This window comes from Schistocerca piceifrons, chromosome 2 (genome assembly GCF_021461385.2).
Source record: "Schistocerca piceifrons isolate TAMUIC-IGC-003096 chromosome 2, iqSchPice1.1, whole genome shotgun sequence".
Taxonomy (NCBI): Eukaryota; Metazoa; Arthropoda; class Insecta; order Orthoptera; family Acrididae; genus Schistocerca; species Schistocerca piceifrons.
Window position 1 is genome coordinate 395,110,200 of NC_060139.1, and position 21,299 is coordinate 395,131,498.

At 43.4% G+C, this 21,299-nt stretch overlaps 1 protein-coding gene and 1 pseudogene across 1 annotated transcript in view; both read left to right on the forward strand.

Annotated features, from left to right (window-relative positions):
* The first annotated feature begins 2,756 nt into the window (after positions 1 to 2,756).
* LOC124775425 overlaps positions 2,757 to 21,299 on the forward strand; it is a 629,713-nt gene continuing 611,170 nt past the window's right edge. Inside the window, exon 1 of the mRNA XM_047250258.1 lies at positions 2,757 to 3,141. Coding sequence (XP_047106214.1) covers positions 3,039 to 3,141 — 103 coding nt within the window. The 5' untranslated portion in view covers positions 2,757 to 3,038. The remainder of the gene's footprint in view (positions 3,142 to 21,299) is intronic.
* LOC124778670 lies at positions 15,823 to 15,940 on the forward strand (annotated as a pseudogene).

Here is a 21,299-nt window from a genome sequence, read left to right on the forward strand (position 1 = left end):
CATCTTGCTCACCAGATCGTAGAGTTTTGTCAGGACTGGCTCTCCCACGGCTGTCAGTAGTTCTAATGGAATGTTGTCTACTCCCGGGGCCTTGTTTCGACTTAGGTCTTTCAGTGCTCTGTCAAACTCTTCACGCAGTATTGTATCTCCCATTTCATCTTCATCTATCTCCACTTCCATAATATTGTCCTCAAGTACATTGCCCCTGTATAGACCCTCTATATACTCCTTCCACCTTTCTGCTTTCCCTTCTTTGCTTAGAACTGCGTTTCCATCTGAGCTCTTGATATTCATGCAAGTTGGTTCTCTTTTCTCCAAAGGTCTCTTTAATTTTCCTGTAGGCAGTGTCTATCTTACCCCTCGTGAGATTTGTCCTCTAGCCATCCCTGCTTAGCCATTTTGCACTTCCTGTCGATATCATTTTCGAGACGTTTGTATTCCTTTTTGCCTGCTTCACTTACTGCATTTTTGTATTTTCTCCTTTCATCAATTAAATTCAGTATCTCTTCTGTTACCCAAGGATTTCTAATAGCCCTCGTCTTTTTACCTGTTTGATGCTCTGCTGCCTTCACTATTTCATTCCTCAAAGCTACCCATTCTTCTTCTACTGTATTTCTTTCCCCCATTCCTGTCAAGTGTTCCCTTATGCTCTCCCTGAAATTGTGTGCAACCTCTGGTTCTTTCAGTTTATCCAGGTCTCATCTCCTTAAATGCCCACCTTTTTGCAATTTCTTCAGTTTTAATCTACAGTTCATAACCAATAGATTGTGATCAGAGTCCACATCTGCCACTGGAAATGTCTTACATTTTAGAATCTGGTTCCTAAATCTCTGTCTTACCATTATATAATCTATCCGAAACCTTGTAGTATATCCAGGGTGCTTCCATGTATACAATCTTCTTTCATGATTCTTGAACCAAGTGTTAGCTATGATTAAGTTATGCTCTGTGCAAAATTCTACCAGGCGGCTTCCTCTTTCATTTCTTAGCCACAATCCATATTCACCTACTACGTTTCCTTCTCTTCCTTTTCCTACTGTCGCATTCCAGTCACCCATGACTATTAAATTTTCATCTCCCTTCACTACCTGAATAATTTCTTTTATCTCATCCTACATTTCATCAATTTCTTCATCTTCTGCAGAGCTAGTTGGCATATAAACTTGTACTACTGTAGTAGGCGTGGGCTTCGTGTCTATCTTGGACACAATGCTGTTTGTAGTAGCTTACCCGCACTCCTATTTTTTTTATTCATTATTAAACCTACTCCTGCATTACTGTCAAGTAAGTCAAGGTACTGTCCCACTAAAGTGTACACCATGGCAACATGTCCGATTCTTACAATCAATTGGGGTCTAGTGCAGCAGGGGATACAACCCGTCGGCTTTGGACAATGACGTCACAAGTCGCCAGAGAGCAGTTTACCATTTTCGCTTTTGCTGTTATGTTTCAGTTTCGTTTTTTTACTGATTGCTTAATAAAGTGGATCTGTTTATTCTATCTCGTGAGATTTTTTTTTTAAAAAGCCAAAAAACACTTATCAGCCACTGAAGGGAGCTACAACACTAAGAAGAATCGCTTCTCGATTGGCCACTTGTGACGTCATTGTCCAAAGCCGACGGGTTGTATCCCCTGCTACACTAGTCCCATCAATTGAAGGGCAGTGAACACTGACATGTAAGAAAGTGGTAAATATTTTGGGGGCTGATACTGAAGCCCTTCAACTAATCTGTACATAGCGGCGCCTAAGGTCTAGGTTAGGCTGGATGGTTAAAATTTGGTTGAGAGTTTGTGAAGCCAACGATTGTGATAAGCTATAGCTGGAATCTACATTTTGGAGTAGTGACGGGTTGATCTACGACGTAGCCCAACATCTAGGTTAGGTTATAAGGTTGGAAATGCATGTTAAAATCGTGTGAGTATATAAAAACGAAACATGTTTAACTGATATAAACAATACTTGAAGGAAGACTACTAAAAGCGTAAAAAGATTAGTTTGCAAGATATGCGACCATATCGACGAGTAACTGATCTGGCTCAGGAAACTGTAGTTGAAAGGAAAGTTTGAACGGGCAAAATTATTACACATGTAAATCAAGTTACAGATGTTACGTGTTGACGTGAGGATATTTCCATAAATTTGAATAGTTTGATGCCAAACAAATAAAAATATTGAAGATTGAAACACCCTTACAAATAAGTTTGTTCTTTTGGTAATGTGGCGAAGGGGAGTACAAGTATTCGTCTAATGTCAAGGTGACGTGGAGCTAAAACAAAGAGAGCCCTTAAACATTTCGTAGTTATTTCAGTCTTACCTCCTTACATGTAATGATGTAAAGATAATTAAGTTAACTGCACTAAGCTTTCTTACTGTATCGTGTTCAACAGAATTTCGTGTTGTTTACAATAATATAACCTACAATTATTTCATTTGCTCATATGACACAAACTCATCTGTTTGACGTCATGCACTTAACAAGTTTATAGAGAAGTTTCCATCACAACAGTCTTAGCCAATAATTTTATCATCCAGTTGTCTCACTTCCGTAGCAATGTACAATCTCGTACAACACTCAGTACAACAACGACACAAAAACAGTAAAACTCTAAAACAGAAATATCAATACCTCGCACTCTAAGTTAATACAACGCCGTCGATAGTCGCCGATGGCGAACGTCGACTTACATATCGATACTTGAGTTCCGATACCTGTATCTCGATAGCGTATCAACGCTACAGTCAGTGTACGAAGAGCTGGAGTGTGGTAATGTTTGAGTGTTTGACATATGGCTTCGCGGCTGGATTTACTTCACAATGAATGTCGAGAGAAGTGGTTCACAGAAACACTAGCCTTGTGTTTATATGGATCTTCCCGGATAAAGAGTGTTGTGTAAATCGAGCGTTTCCTCATCGGCAATGCGATTCAAGTGTGCTTTGCCACAATGCATACAAGTTACATGTAGTGGTGTACGGGTTGCTCGTTTTTATTTTTGCTTAGGTCAGTTAAAGTAATGAGAATTTCGGAAGAAAAAGCATAATGTCTAACACCATGGTGAAAACTCCGCGTATATTGTATGTGTACCTGGCGTTCTATCTTCTGCACATCTGCAGCGGTTTTCCAGTGGATGTACGCACACAAGGTAAGTTCCCCTTACATGTTGCTAGTACACACATTGTAATAGTTGTAAATACATTTAAAGACCACAGAGTCAGTGGAATCGTGCTTTGATGGACAATTTCCTTGTTTGTGTGGCGAGTTTCATGATATTGTTTGTTGATACTAGAGAGCAGTAGGCGTTACTTTATGCTAAATGAACTGTTTAATCTAATTTAATAAAAAAAAAAAGAAATTGAGCATCACTGTCGCTGGAGTGGCATGATACATGTGTTACAGAGATGTTCGCAACTCTTGTTTTTTGTTTTTTTACTGACTTCAAGCATACAAACTTTTTAGCCATCACAAATAAATGTACTGACACGCATAACAAAGTAACATTTTTTTCTTTGTCATACATACCGTTTAGGGCATACATTCATAAGTTTTCAGATTAAAAAACACAGTTGACTGCTAAAAATTTATTTGTTAATGAAGTTGTTTAGTTACGTTCAATTCATTTTAGATTTTTATGTCTTCTTTCGCCAGAAACCGAGATAAGGCATCATATGGTTCACAACTCAAAGACAATTTCAGTGTAATTTCTAGAAGAGAGAAGAATCATTTTTAGTTAGAGATTAAATGTGTAACACTCTTTCTCGCTTCAGGGACAGGAACTATCTTTAAACTATATTTATTCCTTTGGATATTAAGTGATTTATAGAAATCGTAATATGTATGAAGTAAGGGGGGAGTATTTCTTTTTATGTATTAAGGGTAAATGTTTATCTGTGCAGGAGAGAACAGTCGATGCCAGTTTGAACCCATAAAAATAAATACCTGCCATCCAGACTTGCAAACAGTTTTCAAAAATAGTAGGAGTAAATTGATTCTTATGTTGAATACCATGTGTGAATTTTATTTTAGTATCGTCTCATCAGTGGAACAACAAATGTTGCATCTGTCTGAGGTGGTCTTATGAAAATAGTGTTTTTAATTGCACTTGGACAGAAAAAAATGTATATCAACCTGCAGCTAGTCACTATAGAATGACATAAGCAACCACAGAAATTCAGCAAGAGGCGGCAGCGTTTTCGAAAACAGTAATGTAATTACTATTTACCCTCCTTTGTGTGCACGCTCTTCTGCTAGTGTTAATCCATCACTACCTGCAGCTGGATGCGTGTTTAGTCTGTATTTTGCCTTAATTATTGCTTCTATTTCAAAATTTTCCACGTAATTTGATCAAATTGATTGTTGCTGACGTGAAAATGTCACTTCCTCGCACTCTGGCAACAAAGAATAAACCAGTCTCGAGATGAAGCGCTTATATGTTGAGCCAAATAACAAACTAACGATAAGTTAATCTCTGGTCCACGTGCGTTAGGGCCTGCTCTCCCTAAGGTAGGCATATCTATTACCACTTCTGGTACCCATAAATAGTCAACGGACAGTAAGTAATATGACAGAATCTCACCGTGATTAACGTACGGCCAGTTTCCAAGTGTGCTGCTGGCAAGCTACCAGCGATTATAATCTTCGCTGTTTTTACCCATCCATTTGTGAATTCATTTACAACCGGTGCCTGCATCTTCCATCTGGTGGTGCTGTTTCGTACATATAATGTACCAGGGTCAGTGCTAAGGTCGTAAGTTGCTAGGGTCTTCCAAATTTGTGATGTTGCTTTGTATGTCAGGCTAAAAGGGGGCGACAGGCAAAGTAGTAACAATAAAATCTCACAAGAGAGCTCAGTCCACAGAAGGTGATTCAGACACTCGTTCCCAATCTGAAAGTTCGTAGTCTTAAACTTGATTGTGTAAAGTTTTTTTTCCCTTCCTTTTACTGAAAGCGGATGTTAACGTTTGACAAAACGCAGGCTATGTAAAAGTTGCACTAGGATTCCTATTCTGGGCTATTTTGTAACCATCTAGGTCAAAAGGCTGTATGAGCTGTGTGTTACAAGGATTTCTTTGACTCGCGAAAGCCAACGCGATAACGTAATGATTAGATTAGTGAGTTGTAACTATGACACTAACACACAAATACTAGTCAGACACTGAGAGCATACGTTAATTATCGTGTGAACCAAGGGTTTGGCGACCATGAGCAACAGTCTCACAACCTTTCGATCTAAGTTTGAGTCTATGTCCACCCTCACCAGCCATCCCCCGGCATCGGAGAAACAGAATTAACATCACAAATGCGAACTGTCACTCGATGTACTTTGTTTCGACAGGCAATAGTTTGCATGTAAAATGTATGCTTTATCTCAGATTATAGTAGGATGTGCCAAAAATCCTGCAGTGTTTGATGATTTTCAGTTAGAAGCAATGGCGTAACCGCTTCTGTTAGTTATATGACTCTCCGTGCGCGCTTACAGTTGTTAAGAGCAGCACCACAGTTTTTGTGTATGCTTCTCAAGATGATGTGCCGTGATAGTTTCAAGATATTGGTATAACAAATACAACTTTGGTTCGGAAATTGCGCTGGAATTATTTGACGCTCACTGACACAGACCGAATCGAAAAGGTTCCGTGTTAACTGACACTGCTGAGCAAACACAACATATACAAGCCAAGAGAGGAACGAAGTGGTTACGAAGAGAGAGTTCAACGTCCCGACGACATTAAGGTTGTTGAGTACAGCACGATAGTGCGTTGAGCAGGAAATCTACGCCGACATTTTACTTTTTCAAAACACCGTCCCAGTATTCGCTTGATGTCATCTAGGGAAACTTAAATTCACCTGGCTGGACGGCTATTGAACCTCTAGTTCCCCCCGAATTTAATGATGATCAAAATTCTTCTTGGTGTTTAATGCCATAGCCACTGCGCCACTAACAGTCTTGAATCCATAAAGCCCTGATTAAATGTCTATCTACCCGAGAATTATTGCACCGCACCTGTAGATCAGAGTATGAAATTGTGCCGACTGTGACATAGTAATCCTCACTCTGTCACCGGATAGAGCGATTGTAGTAGGTAACTTGATAAGTGATACTGGAAGGAAATCACATCCCCAGGATTTGATCAGAAAGTGAAGAGGAGGTATTACTTTTAGTACCTGATCACTTGATTGTGCGTTAGTTTCCAGTGTTAAAAAGCCAAACCACTCCGTAGTTTCTCAGAGCGTTAGGCCGTATGACACTGTTGATGGTTATATGTCCCTTGGTTGGGGACTAACCTACCCTAAAGTACGGCTCCTCCTCAACTCGGCGGCCCAAGCGGCTGCTTGTGTCTCGTGGTCCTTTAAACCACCCATGCGTAAAACCGAGATGCTGGATGACTCTAAATGCCCAGGAGAGATTCTTCAGTACGCGTGCGCAGTAAACTGTGCATCGAACAATACGTGGCGCATGTCAGGTACTGTGCTGTTCTGCCGTGCGCCGCAACTCACGCCCCTGTACAGAATCTGTGTGTCAGAAACAAGCGCTGTTCTTCATTACCCTGCGTCCCCAATGTGTGCTTGGTCTAACAGTATACTGTGATTGGCACATCCACCCCTTCTCTGTCCCTGGAGGTAGCTTATGAAATTCTGGATTAGTTGTCTCGAGACTCTTGAGCAGAAGAATTTCCGATTTCAATCAGCAGTACACAGCTGACAGAGCACGAGAGACGCAGTGTGGCAGCATAGAGAGAGAGAGAGAGAGAGAGCAAGCGGAGACGATTCCGCACGCGAGCCTAGTGACTGTCAGTTGCAGCAAACATGGAACGAGGCCAGCAGAATTCCCGAACGCTGCGTGTGGGCCTGCAGCGAGCGCTTCGCGGCCCATGCTACTGAGAACCTGGCGAACAGAGCGCCAGTGGAGCTTGCACGTAAGTTTCAGATACGACCGTGTTCCCAATATGTTCGAAGAAGTGCAAAGTTGTGTGATATCTTCGCGAAAAGAAATTCAGTCGTACTGCATCGACCTGGACAGGTACGTTGCTATTCGTTAATCCATCTCCACAGAAGCGACATTTTTTGAACGGAATGACAATAAAAACAGGAAGACGTATCGTTGTTGCACACAGTCATCCCATAACGATACTCTCAGTGGCACAGTTCAGAATCGTCCCCTTGTCGTCACTGACGCAGGCTGATGTGGAAAAAAAACCGTTATTTGCTGATTGGGAAATGTCTCAGTGCCTAGGCTGTCGATACACGTAGCAGTTCAGTTGCTTTCATAGGAATTACAGAAGTGTCTGTATTTTCCTCGTGAGTGAATTTCAACCCTAGTATCTCTGGAAACCAACAGTGTCAAGTCGGCACTGCTTACATATAGTCCAGAATATCTTTTATGATGCTTACGTAACAATGAAGACCGACAGACTGTGTTATTGCAGTGAACTTGTTTCACAGCTGTATTTGCAAAATATACCAGTTTAAGTATTCACAAACGTTATATTCACCTTTTCAAGATATTCGAAATGTAATTGGAAATGTGCACAACTTTATTCTTTAAAAATGTTCTTAGATCAAACTTTTCTATGTTATCAAATAGATTGAGATAAATCAAATCATTTGCATTTTACTGTTGTAATCCGTCAGTATCACGGGCTGTTAAAAACAGAGGACCCCACCTTAAGAGCGACAACCTGAATAATTTGCACCGGACACAATAATTGACTCGGACTTATAGACATGAGCAGTAGGGTTTAAATTTTGGCACGGCCACATTATGTTAGTTTTCCTCAGATTCGCCAAATCACGTGGATGAATACCGTCGTGGTTTCTTCACAAAGCTCGCTTCCAATTTCATCCTTGTCCAGTGTCCGTTTATATTGCGTCTCGATTTCGTTGTCCACGAGACATTGACTCCCAAACTCATCTTCTTTGTGAAGGTAGTGGAAGAAAACAGTAACAATGTGCCTTGGGAAATACACTTCCTTTTGAAAAATTGCTGTGTGTGGGCTCCTTCAAGAAACACTGTGGCACTGCAGACACGCTTGACGTTGATACACAGGGTGGTTCAAAAATATTCATCGAATCTCCCACTGTATTTTATGTATTGGTGAAGATAGAAAATTGGGCTGAATCTCATCTTCCGCGCAGGACAGAGAAGTTTTTGATTTCGAAAGAACTATCCGACTTTACGAAGCTACATCTTCTACGTGCACAGCCTTACGATTTTGCGTTAAGGATCTAAGTTTTCATTTAGTTTTCATAAATATTCAATGCGCCCTCCACCGGAAGCACGACAACATCCAGATGGTTGTCAAACTCGCCCCATACGTTTGTGAGCATGTCTGTAGCTGTTGTATCCACTGGTGTCACTGTGCGGTCTCGCAGTTCACACAGAGTTGTTGCAAGGGGAGGCGCATACACCGAGTCTTTCAGAAGAAACGCCACTTAAAAACTTCAGTCTCATAGGCCAGTGGTCTAATTCGAAATCCTTACATCACTCCATGGTTCAGGTGGCTCATCTGTATACTAAGCGGCCAATACGAAAGCCGATACCTGTTGGAGGTTGCCTATCTGAGAGCTTCTAGGGACAACAAAAATTTGATTTTCGTTACGAAGTGCTACCCGAATGTTCCCGGAATATGTGAGTAGTTGGTGAAGTCCAGTTAATACGACGAAACGCCACCTGATGATACCTTATGTATCCTTTGAGAGTGTGTGTCTCAAGCGGCTTTCTCAAAGGTTGTCACGTGTAGTTTTTCTGCTCATTTTCCAATTTTCGTGCGTTGTGTGTCGTGCGAAACTGACGAAGATAGTTGTACGGGAACAACGTGTGAACATAAACGTTTGTTTTAGTCTCGGAGAATCGCTACTAAACGCATGACGTGCTGAAGCATTTGGAGAAGTCGCCATAGGTCACAGTCAAACGTAAGCTGTTTTAAAAGTTTTCAAGATGGCAGCCATGGCCGGCATTGCTCCTGAGGATACAGATGCCGTTCGGAATACGTGATTTGGCGATGGTAGGCAAACCATCTAGGAATGTTACGCTGAGTTTGTAACAAAAAACAAAATGCCAGTTGTTCCTCATCCGCTATATTCACCGTGTGACTTTTTTTTAATTTGTTCAGACTGAAACTCAAGTTAAAGAGCCGAATGTTTCACACAGTTTAGTAAATTGGAACAGAATCGCAATTGGTACTAAATAGGCTCATGAAAACTGCATTCCAACGATCTTTCGGATCATGGAAACAACTAGGAACGATGTATGCATCTCTCAAGTGGAGTACTTTGTAGGTTATGGTGACAAACAAGATCTGGATAAAGGGTGACTTTATTTATTCGGGTATTCCGGGAACTTTTGGGTATCACCTCGTATTTAGCGTAATTATTGGACCTAATTAAAAAAAATTAAATGCTGTCATAACCTACTCATTAAGAGGTATAAACTTATGTTAGTCTTTTAACACATTACGGCGAGTATTGCAGTTAGAAACTATGCATTTGTCTTGAGTCAGCGTAACTCAGTAAGCTTAAATTACCTCGACTACACTCATCCAGTATTTGAGAACGAGAGCTCTTAGCGACTTCCAACAAAATTGCAAACCTTCACGACACTTTTTCTCGCTGACACCCCCCACAAAATGATAGAAGGAAAAAAAAGTTATCGGTTATCGTCTAATACTTATTCGCTATTCTTGCAGTAAAACTTCAACATCGGTCACGCCGTTGTAATTTACTATTTCTTTACTAACTCTATTCCCAACACATTTTGCATGCGGTGTCCACGTAGACTACGTGACTTCATAAACATTGACATGCGTGAAAAACTAGCTTTTGCGCAGATTGCCCAGATTATACTCAGCCAGTGTTTCATAATGAGAGCATTTAAGGACTTCCAACGATCTTTAAACGTAATTGCAAAAATTTTCTAAACTTTTTGTCGGTTACATGCTTAGCATCAACATTTTAACTTATTTGTAAAGCGATCAGAAGTTTGAAACTGCTCCATACTCGTATTTTCGTTTCATTAGAGAATCAGGATTTTACTGGTTACTGGTTTTTAGGAAACTGGAATACATGCATATACGGTGCTCCGCTTTTTTCGATGTGCCTGTGGCGATGAATCCGAATCACAGTGAAACTTTGCATTTTTATCAACACACTAAGTCATGTTAGGTGCCAAAGAAATTTATGGAGAAACGAGAATCTAATAGTGCACCTTTTTATTTGTTGTTTGACATTAACTCCACTCCACTATTCATTCCCTTCCGCCTCCCCCCCCCCCCCCCCTCCCACCAAAAACAAAAATCTCTGTCGCTGGTATTGCTCTCAAATTTGTTTACATGTAGAGCTGCATCTGAATTGTATAAGCCACCATATGATGTGTATTAGAGGGGTCATATTGTACAAGTATCAACCCATCTTATACCATTCACGGATTGTGTAGGCTTCTCATTTGCGTGGTGAAACGTAGTTCCTCTGGCAACCCTGTTATTTTACCGTAGATGAGAGAGTATGCCTTGTACCTCTATCTGGTAACAGTGAGTTTTGTTCATTGTATTTCCGCACTTAAATTATTCGTGTTTTAATGCTAGGATGAAGATAGAGTACCAGACATCATCCTTACCAGGTGTCGGAAACAGCATGAAACCACACTTGATCGTCAATTTGGTAACTGGATACCATATTGTCAGTGGCTCAGAGAGGGGTTCAATGTGCAGCAATAAAAATTTTTGATCTTTTGCCCTGCAACGTAAAATGTGTCACAGATAGCGAAAGAAGTTTTAAATCTAATTTAAAATCATTTCTCCTGGATAACTCCTTCTGTTCCATTGAAGAATTTCTGCTTAGAAACTTGTGACCAGTAAAAAAAAAAAACATTTTTAAGTGTAGCTGCATGAGTGGACATAAACTGATATGTTCATTAAGGTCAGCACTAATTATGTATACAGGTCCTGTAAACTGATTCGTTCATCATTTCGACAAATGGTTCTGAGCACTATGTGACTTAACATCTGTGGTCATCAGTCCCCTAGAGCTTAGAACTACTTAAACCTAACTAACCTAAGGACATCACACACATCCATGCCCGAGGCAGGATTCGAACCTGCGACCGTAGCGGTCACGCAGTTCCAGACTGAAGCGCCTAGAACCGTCATTTCGACAAAAAAACCGTTCAGATGATCTATGTAACTGACTAACTAAGCAAATAACTTGATCTGGTTCATGACCATGTCCCGCAAAAAAGCTTTATAATTTCTTGATTCAGAAAAGCATTTGACAGTTTGTGACAACCATTTAAAATTGCTGAGTATCGGTCCACGTTTGTGACTGGGTTCAGGACTTCAGATAGAACTCAACATGTCGGTTTTAACGGAACAAAATCGAAGCTGCAAAGGTAATTTCAGGTGAACCTCAAGAAAGTGTGAAAGAATCTTTACTGTTTACAATATCTGTAAACGATATAGTGGTTAACGTCGTAAGCTCCGTAAGACTCCTCGCAGGTGATGTGGTTGTGTATAAGAAGACGGTAGCGAACTGCAGGAAGACCTGTAGAGGATTAATGGCTGCTGTAGGAACTGGCAGTTGATCCTGAACGTAAAAAGAAGTGACTTATTGCGTATAGACGAAGAAATCCACTACTGTACAACTGTTCTATTGGTGACAAATCACTTGAACAGTAAATACCGTAAAACACCAAGGAGTAATCATGCGGAGCGACCTAAAATGGAATGACCGCTTAAATCAAATACTCGTAATAGGAAGAGCAGATGCGAGCTGAGATTCATAAGAGGAGGAGACTAGTGTTTAGCGTTCCGCCCGACAACGAGATCATTGGAGATGGAGCTCAAGTTCGGATTATGGAAGGATGGAGAAGGAATCGGCCGTGTCCTTTCAGAGGAATCATCCCAGCATTTGCCTGAAGCAATTTAGGGAAATCACGGAAAATCTAAATCAGGATGACCGGAGGCGGGTTTAAACCGCCATTCCCCCGAATACGAGTGCATTGTGCTAACCACTGCGACAACCCGCTCGGTTTTATAGGAAGACTCTTATGGGCATGTAATTCTTCCACGAAAGAAGTACCTTGAAAAACACTTGTTCAACCGTCTGGGACTTGTACCAGGTTGGTACAATAGAAGAGATTGAATGGTGCCGAAAAACCTCACAATTGAGCAGGACAGTCGAGGAAACGCGTCCCTTTGAACTTCTTGAGAGGAATGCCAATGACTACTAATGGTTCAGTTACGGGTGACAGATCCTGGGTTTTTGGATAAGATCCTGAGACAAAGGGGCAAAGTAGGGAGTGGCACAATGAGACATCACCTCGACCAAAAATAAAAAAATATCTAATGTGTAAATCGAAGATCACAACAATGTTTTTCTTTACAGTAGGGGTATAACTTGTTCCTCCAGGACAAATCATCAACCAAGCGTTTTACAAAGTGTCCTTGAAAGACCCAGGAAAAGAGGAATCGAGTTGGACCAGACATTGCAGATAAGTGGATTCTGCCCCATAACAACGCCCCATGTCACACGGCCGCTTCCATCACGAAATTTTTGACCTCAAAAGACATCCCTGTCGTTGCACAGCCCACCTGTTCACCTGATCTGAGTCCTAGTTACTTTTTTCTCGAAATTGAAAAACGAAGTTAAAGGACGTAATGAATTCATTCTGGAGACAATTCAAACGAATATGACCGACATGTTCAAGGTCCTACGAGCCTTTCAGCGCTGGTACCAAGACCAGGAACGACGAGTCAGGCGGTGTATAGCTGCCGAACGGAGCTGCTTTGAAGGATACAATATTTTTGTTGTTGCTTTTTTAATTGTGGTAGGTCGAGAAGCAGTCTCATTACTTTTCTCACACATCTCGTAAGATGACTTGCAGAGTATACAGGGTGAAAAGTGTTTAAACCGACAAACTCTGGGAGGTCGTAGGGCACATCAAAACAAATATTTTCCCCTAATGTCATTTTTTCCTATGAGGAGTATTTAAACCGGTAGAGGAAGATTTCTCTGGCGGCAAATTAAATAAACCAACAAACACTTTTCCATTTTTTGTGACCAAGAGACAACATATTAACACAACCCAATTTCAATTACAGTAGATTTTCAAAAATGCCTCCATTGACACGTAAACAAAGGTTACACCGTCGGATCATGTTCTGTCTGACACGGGCAAAAACCGCAGGAGTATCCTGAATTGTTCCTGCTGCTGCTACTATCCGGGCAACCAGATCCTCTTTTGATGCAACAGGAGTTGCGTAAACAAGGTTGCGCATCTCTCCCCAAATAAAAAAGTCCAGAGGGCTCGTATCTGAGGATCGAGCAGGCCATGGTACGGGACCACCTCTGCCAATCCACGTTTCTTGGAACCATCGGTCCAGGAATCGACGCACACAACGACTGAAATGTGCCGGCGCCCCGTCATGTTGGAACCACATGCGTTGTCTTGTAGGGAGCGGGACGTCTTCCAGCAATTCTGGTAATGCTCCGTCGTGAAAACTGTAGTAGTGCCTGCTATTTAATGGCCTTGGTAGCACATACGGCCCAATTAAACAATTCCCAATAAAACCGACCCACACATTAACGAGAAACCGCACTTGATGTGCGCTAGTAACTGCGGCATGTGGGTTATCCTAACTCCAAACATGCGAATCGTGCATGCTGAAGACTCGATCACGCCCGAACGTTGCTTCATCGGTAAACAAAACAGAGGATGGCAATGTAGGATGCATTTAACACTGTTCCAGGTACCACTGCGAAAACTGTGCTCTGGGTGGATAATCAAGTGGTTCCAGGTTGTGGACGCGCTGTAAGTAAAATAGACGTAACAAGTGCTCTCGGACTGTTCTTACATTCTGATTCGTCCCCATGTTACGTGCAATTGCACGAGTGCTGATTAAGGACCCCGCGCCACATGCTGCAAGGCAGCTTCCCCAACATGCAGCTTTCTTACCGTGCGACGGCGTCCCTGTCCAGGTAATCTGCTAAATGACCCGGACTCACGCAGACGTTGGTACACAGCAGCAAAGGTTGTATGATGCGGGATACGGCGATTAGGATATTGCTGTTGATAAACCCGCTGTGCAGCTCGTCTGTTGTGGTGCGCTACATAGTACGCACCAACCATATCAGTGTACTCACTCCAGGTGTGTCGCTCCATTAGTAAACAGAGACAATGCACTACTACACTGGTGGACAGCAGTTGCCTACAACTGAAGAGCGTAATACGCCGTCAAACAACTGAAGATCGTAATACGGCCTCTAAGAGCGTAATACGGCCTCCACCGGTTTAAATAATCCTCATAGGAAAAAATGACATTAGGGAAAAATATTTGTTTTGATGTCCCCTACAACCTCCCAGAGTCTGTCGGTTTAAATACTCGTACTTTTCACCCTGTAGATACTATACTAGCGGCTCCGGCAGTTAACCCGGTGAACCGCCTGTTGTTTTGATGAGGTACTCTTATCGATCCCTTAGTAAACGCTGACGTAAGGAGTTAAACAAACAGCACCCCGATTACAACCTGGTGGCGCGGTGTCCGTGGAGCAGGCGAGCTGCAGAGCGCGGTAACGGGAGGCGAGCGGTTGGTTAGAGCCGGACGGCGACGGCAGGCGTGTGCACGTGTAGGCGCCCGAGAGCGGCTGTGCGCGGCTCCGTATTGACCGCCCTGCACGCTTCCCGCCGCACGCTTCCCGCCGCCGAGCCGAGCCGAGCAAACAGCCGCAACGCAGCGTGGAGCTCACCAGCTCCGAAGAGCGCAAGCTCGTTTTCTGTACAGCCGGCTTATCCACGCAGCGCATGGCGCGGACCCCGCGCTGTCAGTGGCGCCACAACGCGTTGTTTATTTTACCACGTTTCTGTTAGTTCGCCTTCTTGTCTGTTCGCTGTACAGATTTTGCAATTGATTTTATGCCAACTTACCGATGAGGCAGAGACTTTAAATTTTACATGCAGCTCGGAACAGGGTGACAATGCAATAATAATGCGCTTTCTTGTCTCTCTGATACACCTAGCTTCTGTGGGAGCGGAGGTGAAAAGAATTGGCAAAGCATGGCATTTCGGTTGCCCCGCAGGATCGGTGTATTGTGCGGGTAGTACCGGAATGTGTTCCAGGCGATATGCGAGCGGATGGGCGCATCTGAGCAGAGAGAGAAGGGAAGAGGGGATGGAGAGAGCTTGTGTGTCTAGTACAAATGTCACAGTGGTTTTAAACTAAATTTCCGATGACCTGCAGCCTCGAAATTTTAAACCTAACTTAGAAGTTAATGACAATGCAATATGAACTCGCTTCTACCTGGTAGTTGGTGGCGTGTACTTTGTATTCCACTCCCATCCCCCCCCCCCCCCCGTCCCCTGCCTTATCTGGTCCAGTCGCAAATGTAAGCTCGAATCACTGATTTTTACCTTCATGGTCTTTTTGCGTCATGTACATAGGAGGAAGCATTATATTGGTTGAGACAGGTGACGAAAAACCGAAATAAACCTGAAATCTACCACGCATCACTGTTGTATTCTCATCAAAATATTTGAAATCAGTTGAATATTTTCAGGTATACAAATCTAAAAAGTAGTAAATAATTATGTAAACAACAATAAATGTTTAAAAATGGTTCAAATGGCTCTGAGCACTATGGGACTTAACATCTGAGGTCATCAGTCCCCTAGAACTTAGAACTACTTAAACCTAACTAACCTAAGGACGTCACATACATCCATGCCCGAGGCAGGATTCGAACCTGCGACTGTCGCGGTCGCGCGGTTCCAGACTGAAGCGCCTAGAACCGCTCGGCCTCAACGGCCGGCAATAAATGTTTAATATACCACGTTTTCGTGGGCAACGGCCTTGCCGCAGTGGATACACCGGTTCCCGTGAGATCACCGAAGTTAAGCGCTGCCGGGCGTGGTCGGCACTTGGATGGGTGACCATCCAGGCCGCCATGCGCTGTTGCCATTTTTCGGGGTGCACTCAGCCTCGTGATGTCAATTGAGGAGCTACTCGACCGAGTAGTAACGGCTTCGGTCAAGAATACCATCGTAACGACCGGGAGAGCGGTGTGCTGACCTCACGCCCCTCCTATCCGATCCTCCTCTGAGGATGACACGGCGGTCGGATGGTTCCGATAGACCACTCGTGGCCTGAAGACGGAGTACCACGTTTTTTAATTGGACTAAAAAATATAAAATAATTTCACTCATCCCTCGACAGATGCCTTACCCCCATACAGATAGTCCTGAAAATTCGTGACTGTGAATTTGTCATAGCTATGAAAGTACTTGTAAGATTTATAACGAAACACGAGGGGCCGTTGCAGTATATAATTGATACATGAATAGTTCACCTCCCTGATGTTGCATCTGCCTTAAGTTTCTTTATTTTTAAATCTTACAAGTATTTTCATAGCTATTAAAAATTCAAATCACAAATTTGCAGCACTACCTGTATACGGTTTGTAATCTATTCGGGGCTAGGGGAAATTATTTTGCACTTTTTATTCCGATTCTTATGCACTTGGCCCACATGTAGCCAAGGTTCTTGCGACTACGCTGCAGAAGTTTCCCTTACGCATCCTCCATAAAGTCCCGATCTCTCCCCGGCTATTGTCATATCTTTGCAGCCTTGAAGAAAGAAATTTGTGGCCTTCTGTTTGCCTCAGGCAAAGAGGTGCGCGCCAGTGTACGATCATTATTCCGCTTGCAAACATTTCTCCAAGAAGGCATTAACCGTCTTCTCTCATAGCAGGAGAAATGCGTTAACAGTTATGGCGATTACTTTTGAAATAATAAACGGTTTACTTACTCTTTTTCCGTCTGTCTTCATCTGAGTGCCCCTCACAGAGTAAATACATCGTCTCCGAATAATATTGTGTTTATAAATGTGTAATTCATTTTTGCGTCTGTTTTCTGACTACTTCATCGATTTACAGGGTCATTCAGCTATGCTGTTCACCTCAGATATTCCCTGTACCGTTTAAGGCGTGATTTTGTTTTCACGAGATAATTTGTGAAAAAGTCCTCAGTCATTGGCGTACAGTCTCTTCTCATAACTACATTAACGAAAGAGTTATCGGTATCAACTTCGCTTTTTCAAACGGTACTACAGTACTTTCTGCACCTAGTATAGTAGTTGTAAAAAATATGAATACAACGGCAGCAATATTGCAGATTTCTTCTGTTTCAAGTGGATGACACTATTTATAATACTGAAATGCTAAGTATTTCACGAGAAAAAATATTTTGAAAACGATATATTGAAAATCGAAGTGCGAACTTATTCCCGAGATTTTCTCATGCCTCTTCATTACACCAAGTGAGCTGTTCTCAAAGGGGGCATTCAGATTCCCGCAATGTGATACACACATGACGCAGTGCATCATTGATAGAAAGAAATATGCGCCGAAGTCTTTATACTGTTCTTTTCCTCCATTGGTGTAGCTACCATTCCGTGAATGGAGATGTTTAACGTCCAAGTGTGCATCTTCTGGAGTAATCCCGGCCGACGCATACAAAGTTAAAACGGCAAGTAGCGATAAGCTCTAAGCTTCTCAAAGGATTACGTTTTACGAAGACTAGGGTTATCGAAGTGACGCAGCACGCAAAGATAAATCACACATACTCCCACCGTCCACATCAACACTGGGATGCCTTGCTGGTGACCAATAACTGGATCATTTGTAGGGACTATATTAGTGAACAGTTTTTACATTGAGCGTGGAAGATCTCGGGAATTTAGTGTGGTTTCTTTACCGTGTCAAGAGTAGTTACTGCCCCTTCCTTTATGTAAACTCGCCAGGATCGTAGAAATTGCGCAGCAAATCCTGCAAATGTACGACGGAAGTACCGCACCACTGTTTCCCAGTCACTAATACATCATGAATTTCGTTTTCTGTACCCCTCGACAGCCCACATTGTAATTTGCTATCATAGTCAGGCTGTCTGTATTTTTCCTCAACGGGGACGGGGTAATTACCCATACAGTATCTACCTTAATGAGCAATGCGTTATATGTGCGGACCGAAGTGTAATTTAGCAGTTTCTGTTGTAGGTTATGGAATGTAGGTCTTAAAACAAGTAACTGTAGGCTGTAGAGTACAAAGAAGACGGTACAGTTTACTTAGCTCGGCATTACAGTGAGGTACCAAGAAAACTGGAGGTAGTCTCAAATTGTGAATGGAAGTCGTCCTTCCCTTCCTCCGGTCTTCGCAATGACGTACCAGTCAATTTTACGGGACATACAGTTAAACGTTCACTCCGACCTACGGCTCAACTTTGCATTTTTCACCCACACAAATAACTGCCAGAGGTGAAACAAGCGATAAGCGACAGAAAGAAGTCACGGAGGATTGCAACTGAAGCCCGCTGAGCCACCGACAAAGCAACTGTTTAGTAGCGCGTTGGTCCACCTGTGTAACGCAGTAGAGCGGCGATTCTGCGTGGCGTGGATTCAACAGGTCCTTCGTTTTGTAGATGTGAGTGGTGTCAGCTCCGTCTGTCATGTACTACAGAACAGACACCACTCGCGATGAATCAGGCGAGACATGTACATAAATAGGCTAGTTGTTGTGAGAGGAATGGAAAGGAAACGGGATGGAAAAAGATACGAAGTAAGTAACGACTTCCAGCCGGACACGTCATTGCTGCAATACAACGGCGAGAGGGTTACCGTAACCGACTCACCCATGCGGACACGCTTTCCATCAGATTCAAATTCCCAACTTCCCGCTCACCGCACTGCAACGACTCCCGCCCTTTCATCCCCGTACTCGCAGAGTTCTGATTCCCGTAGGAGTTCGGATGTTGATTGTCCATCCGCAATGAAACATTTTCATCAGGCAGTCGTTGCGCCCATTGAATTATGGATATGAGTGACGTTTGGTGAAAAAGTTTCAGTGAGGATGCACACCCAAGTCTGAATCTTGCGGGTATCAGAAATCTGCAAGTAGGGGGTTAACGGGCGGGAGTCGTTCCGGTGTGGCGAGCGGGAAGTACGAAATTTGGATATGACAGAAAGTGAGTCCGCATGGCTGAGGCGGGTAAGGTAACCGTTCTAGAGAAGCGGAGCATTCGGGTTCGAGTCCCTGCCCAGCACAAATTTTCAACTCTCGCCGTTCCATTGCCCCAATGCCCTGTGCGTCTGAAATTCATTATTTCCTTCCTATCTTTTTCTCAGATCGTTTCCATTCCTTTCACTCCAGCTACACCACTGGCCATTAAAATTGCTACACCAAGAAGAAATGCAGATGAAAAACGGGTATTCATTGGACAAATATATTATACTAGAACTGACATGTGATTACATTTTCACGCAATTTGGGTGCATAAATCCTGAGAAATCAGTACCCAGAACAACCACCTCTGACGGTAATAACGGCCTTCATACGCCTGGCCATTGAGTCAAACAGAGCTTGGATGGCATGTACAGGTACAGCTGCCCATGTAGCTTCAACACGATACCACAGTTCATCAAGAGTACTGACTGGCGTATTGTGACGAGCCAGTTGCTCGGCCACCATTGACCAGACGTTTTCAATTGGCAAGAGATCTGAAGAATGTGCTGGCCAGGGCAGCAGTCGAACATTTTCTGTATCCAGAAAGGCCCGTGCAGGACCTGCAACATGCGGTCGTGCATTATCCTGCTGAAATGTAGGGTTTCACAGGGATCGAATGAAGGGTAGAGCCACGGATCGTAACACATTTGAAATGTAACGTCCAGTGTCCAAAGTGCCGTCAATGCGAACGATAGGTGACCGAGACGTGTAACCAATGGCACCCCATAACATCACGCCGGGTGATACGGGAGTATGACGATGACGAATATACGCTTCCAATGTGCGTTTACCGCGATGTCGCCAAACACGGATGCGACCATCATGATGCTGTAAACAGAACCTGGATTCATCCTAAAAAATGACGTTTTGCCATTCTTGCACCCAGGTTCGTCGTTGAGTACACCATCGCAGGCGCTCCTGTCTGTGATGCAGCGTCAAGGGTAACCGCAGCCATAGTCTCCGAGCTGATAGTCCGTGCTGCTGCAAACGTCGTCGAACTGTTCGTGCAGATGGTTGTTGTTTTGCAAACGTCCCCATCTGTTGACTCAGGGATCGAGACGTGGCTGCACGATCGGTTACAGCCATGCGGATAAGATGCCTGTCATCTCGACTGCTAGTGATACGAGGCCGTTGGGATCCAGCACGACGTTCCGTATTACCCCCCTGAACCCACGGATTCCATATTCTGCTAACAGTCATCGGATCTCGATCAACGCGAGCAGCCGTGTCGCGATACGATAAACCGCAATCGCGATAGGCTACAATCCGACCTTTATCAAAGTCGGAAAACTGATGGTACACATTTCTGCTCCTTAGACGCGGCATCACAACAACGTTTCACCAGGCAACGCCGATCAACTGCTGTTTGTGTATGAGAAATCGCTTGGAAACTTTCCTCACGTTGTAGGTGTCGCTACCGGCGCCAACCTTATGTGAATGCTCTGAAAAGCTAATCATTTGCATATCACAGTATCTTCTTCCTGTCGTTAAATTTCGCGTCTGTAGCACGTCATCTTCGTGGTTTAGCAATTTTAATGGCCAGTAAAGTATTCATTTGTAAGTCCTTGGTAGATATCCGAAGTACCCTGTGTGGCACCAAATGTCTACACATAGGTCACACAGTACTCTTGAGTCACGCGCCGGTGATATGTGGACGCAGAATTGGCACCGTATAGCGTCCCAGATGTGTTGCATCATGTTGACATAAGGCGAATTTGGTGGTCAAGAAATTAACGTGAGTTCACTATCACGCTCCTCAATCCACTGTTGGACGATTCTGGTCTTGTGATACGGACAGTTACCACGCTCGAAGACGCCGTCGTCGTCGGGGAAGACATAAAGCATGGAGGGATGCGGATACTTCCCAATAATGTTTACTTAGTTCAGTGCTTCATTGTGCCTTCGATTATTACCACAAGTCCCATGAGAGCTCAGGTGAATGTTCCCTTTGCACAATACTGTTGACACTGGACTGTGTCCGTAGTGCGGTGAATGTTTCGAACACACGTGAGCCTGGATGACGGTGTATCCGTCACGACCGTCGACCTTGTGTAAGAAGGATCGTGATTCATCCGACCAGGAGATCCGTTTCTATTGATCTGCAGTCCAGTCTCGATCATCCCGTTCCCTACCAAGGTACTCGTAATAAACGATGTCGTCGGTTCAGGAGCATATAGGGGCTGCGGAGCACTGAACGGTGTGGTTCAAAACACTCGTCCGTCCTGAGCCAGCATTGTACACTGTCATCAGACCTGCCACAGATCC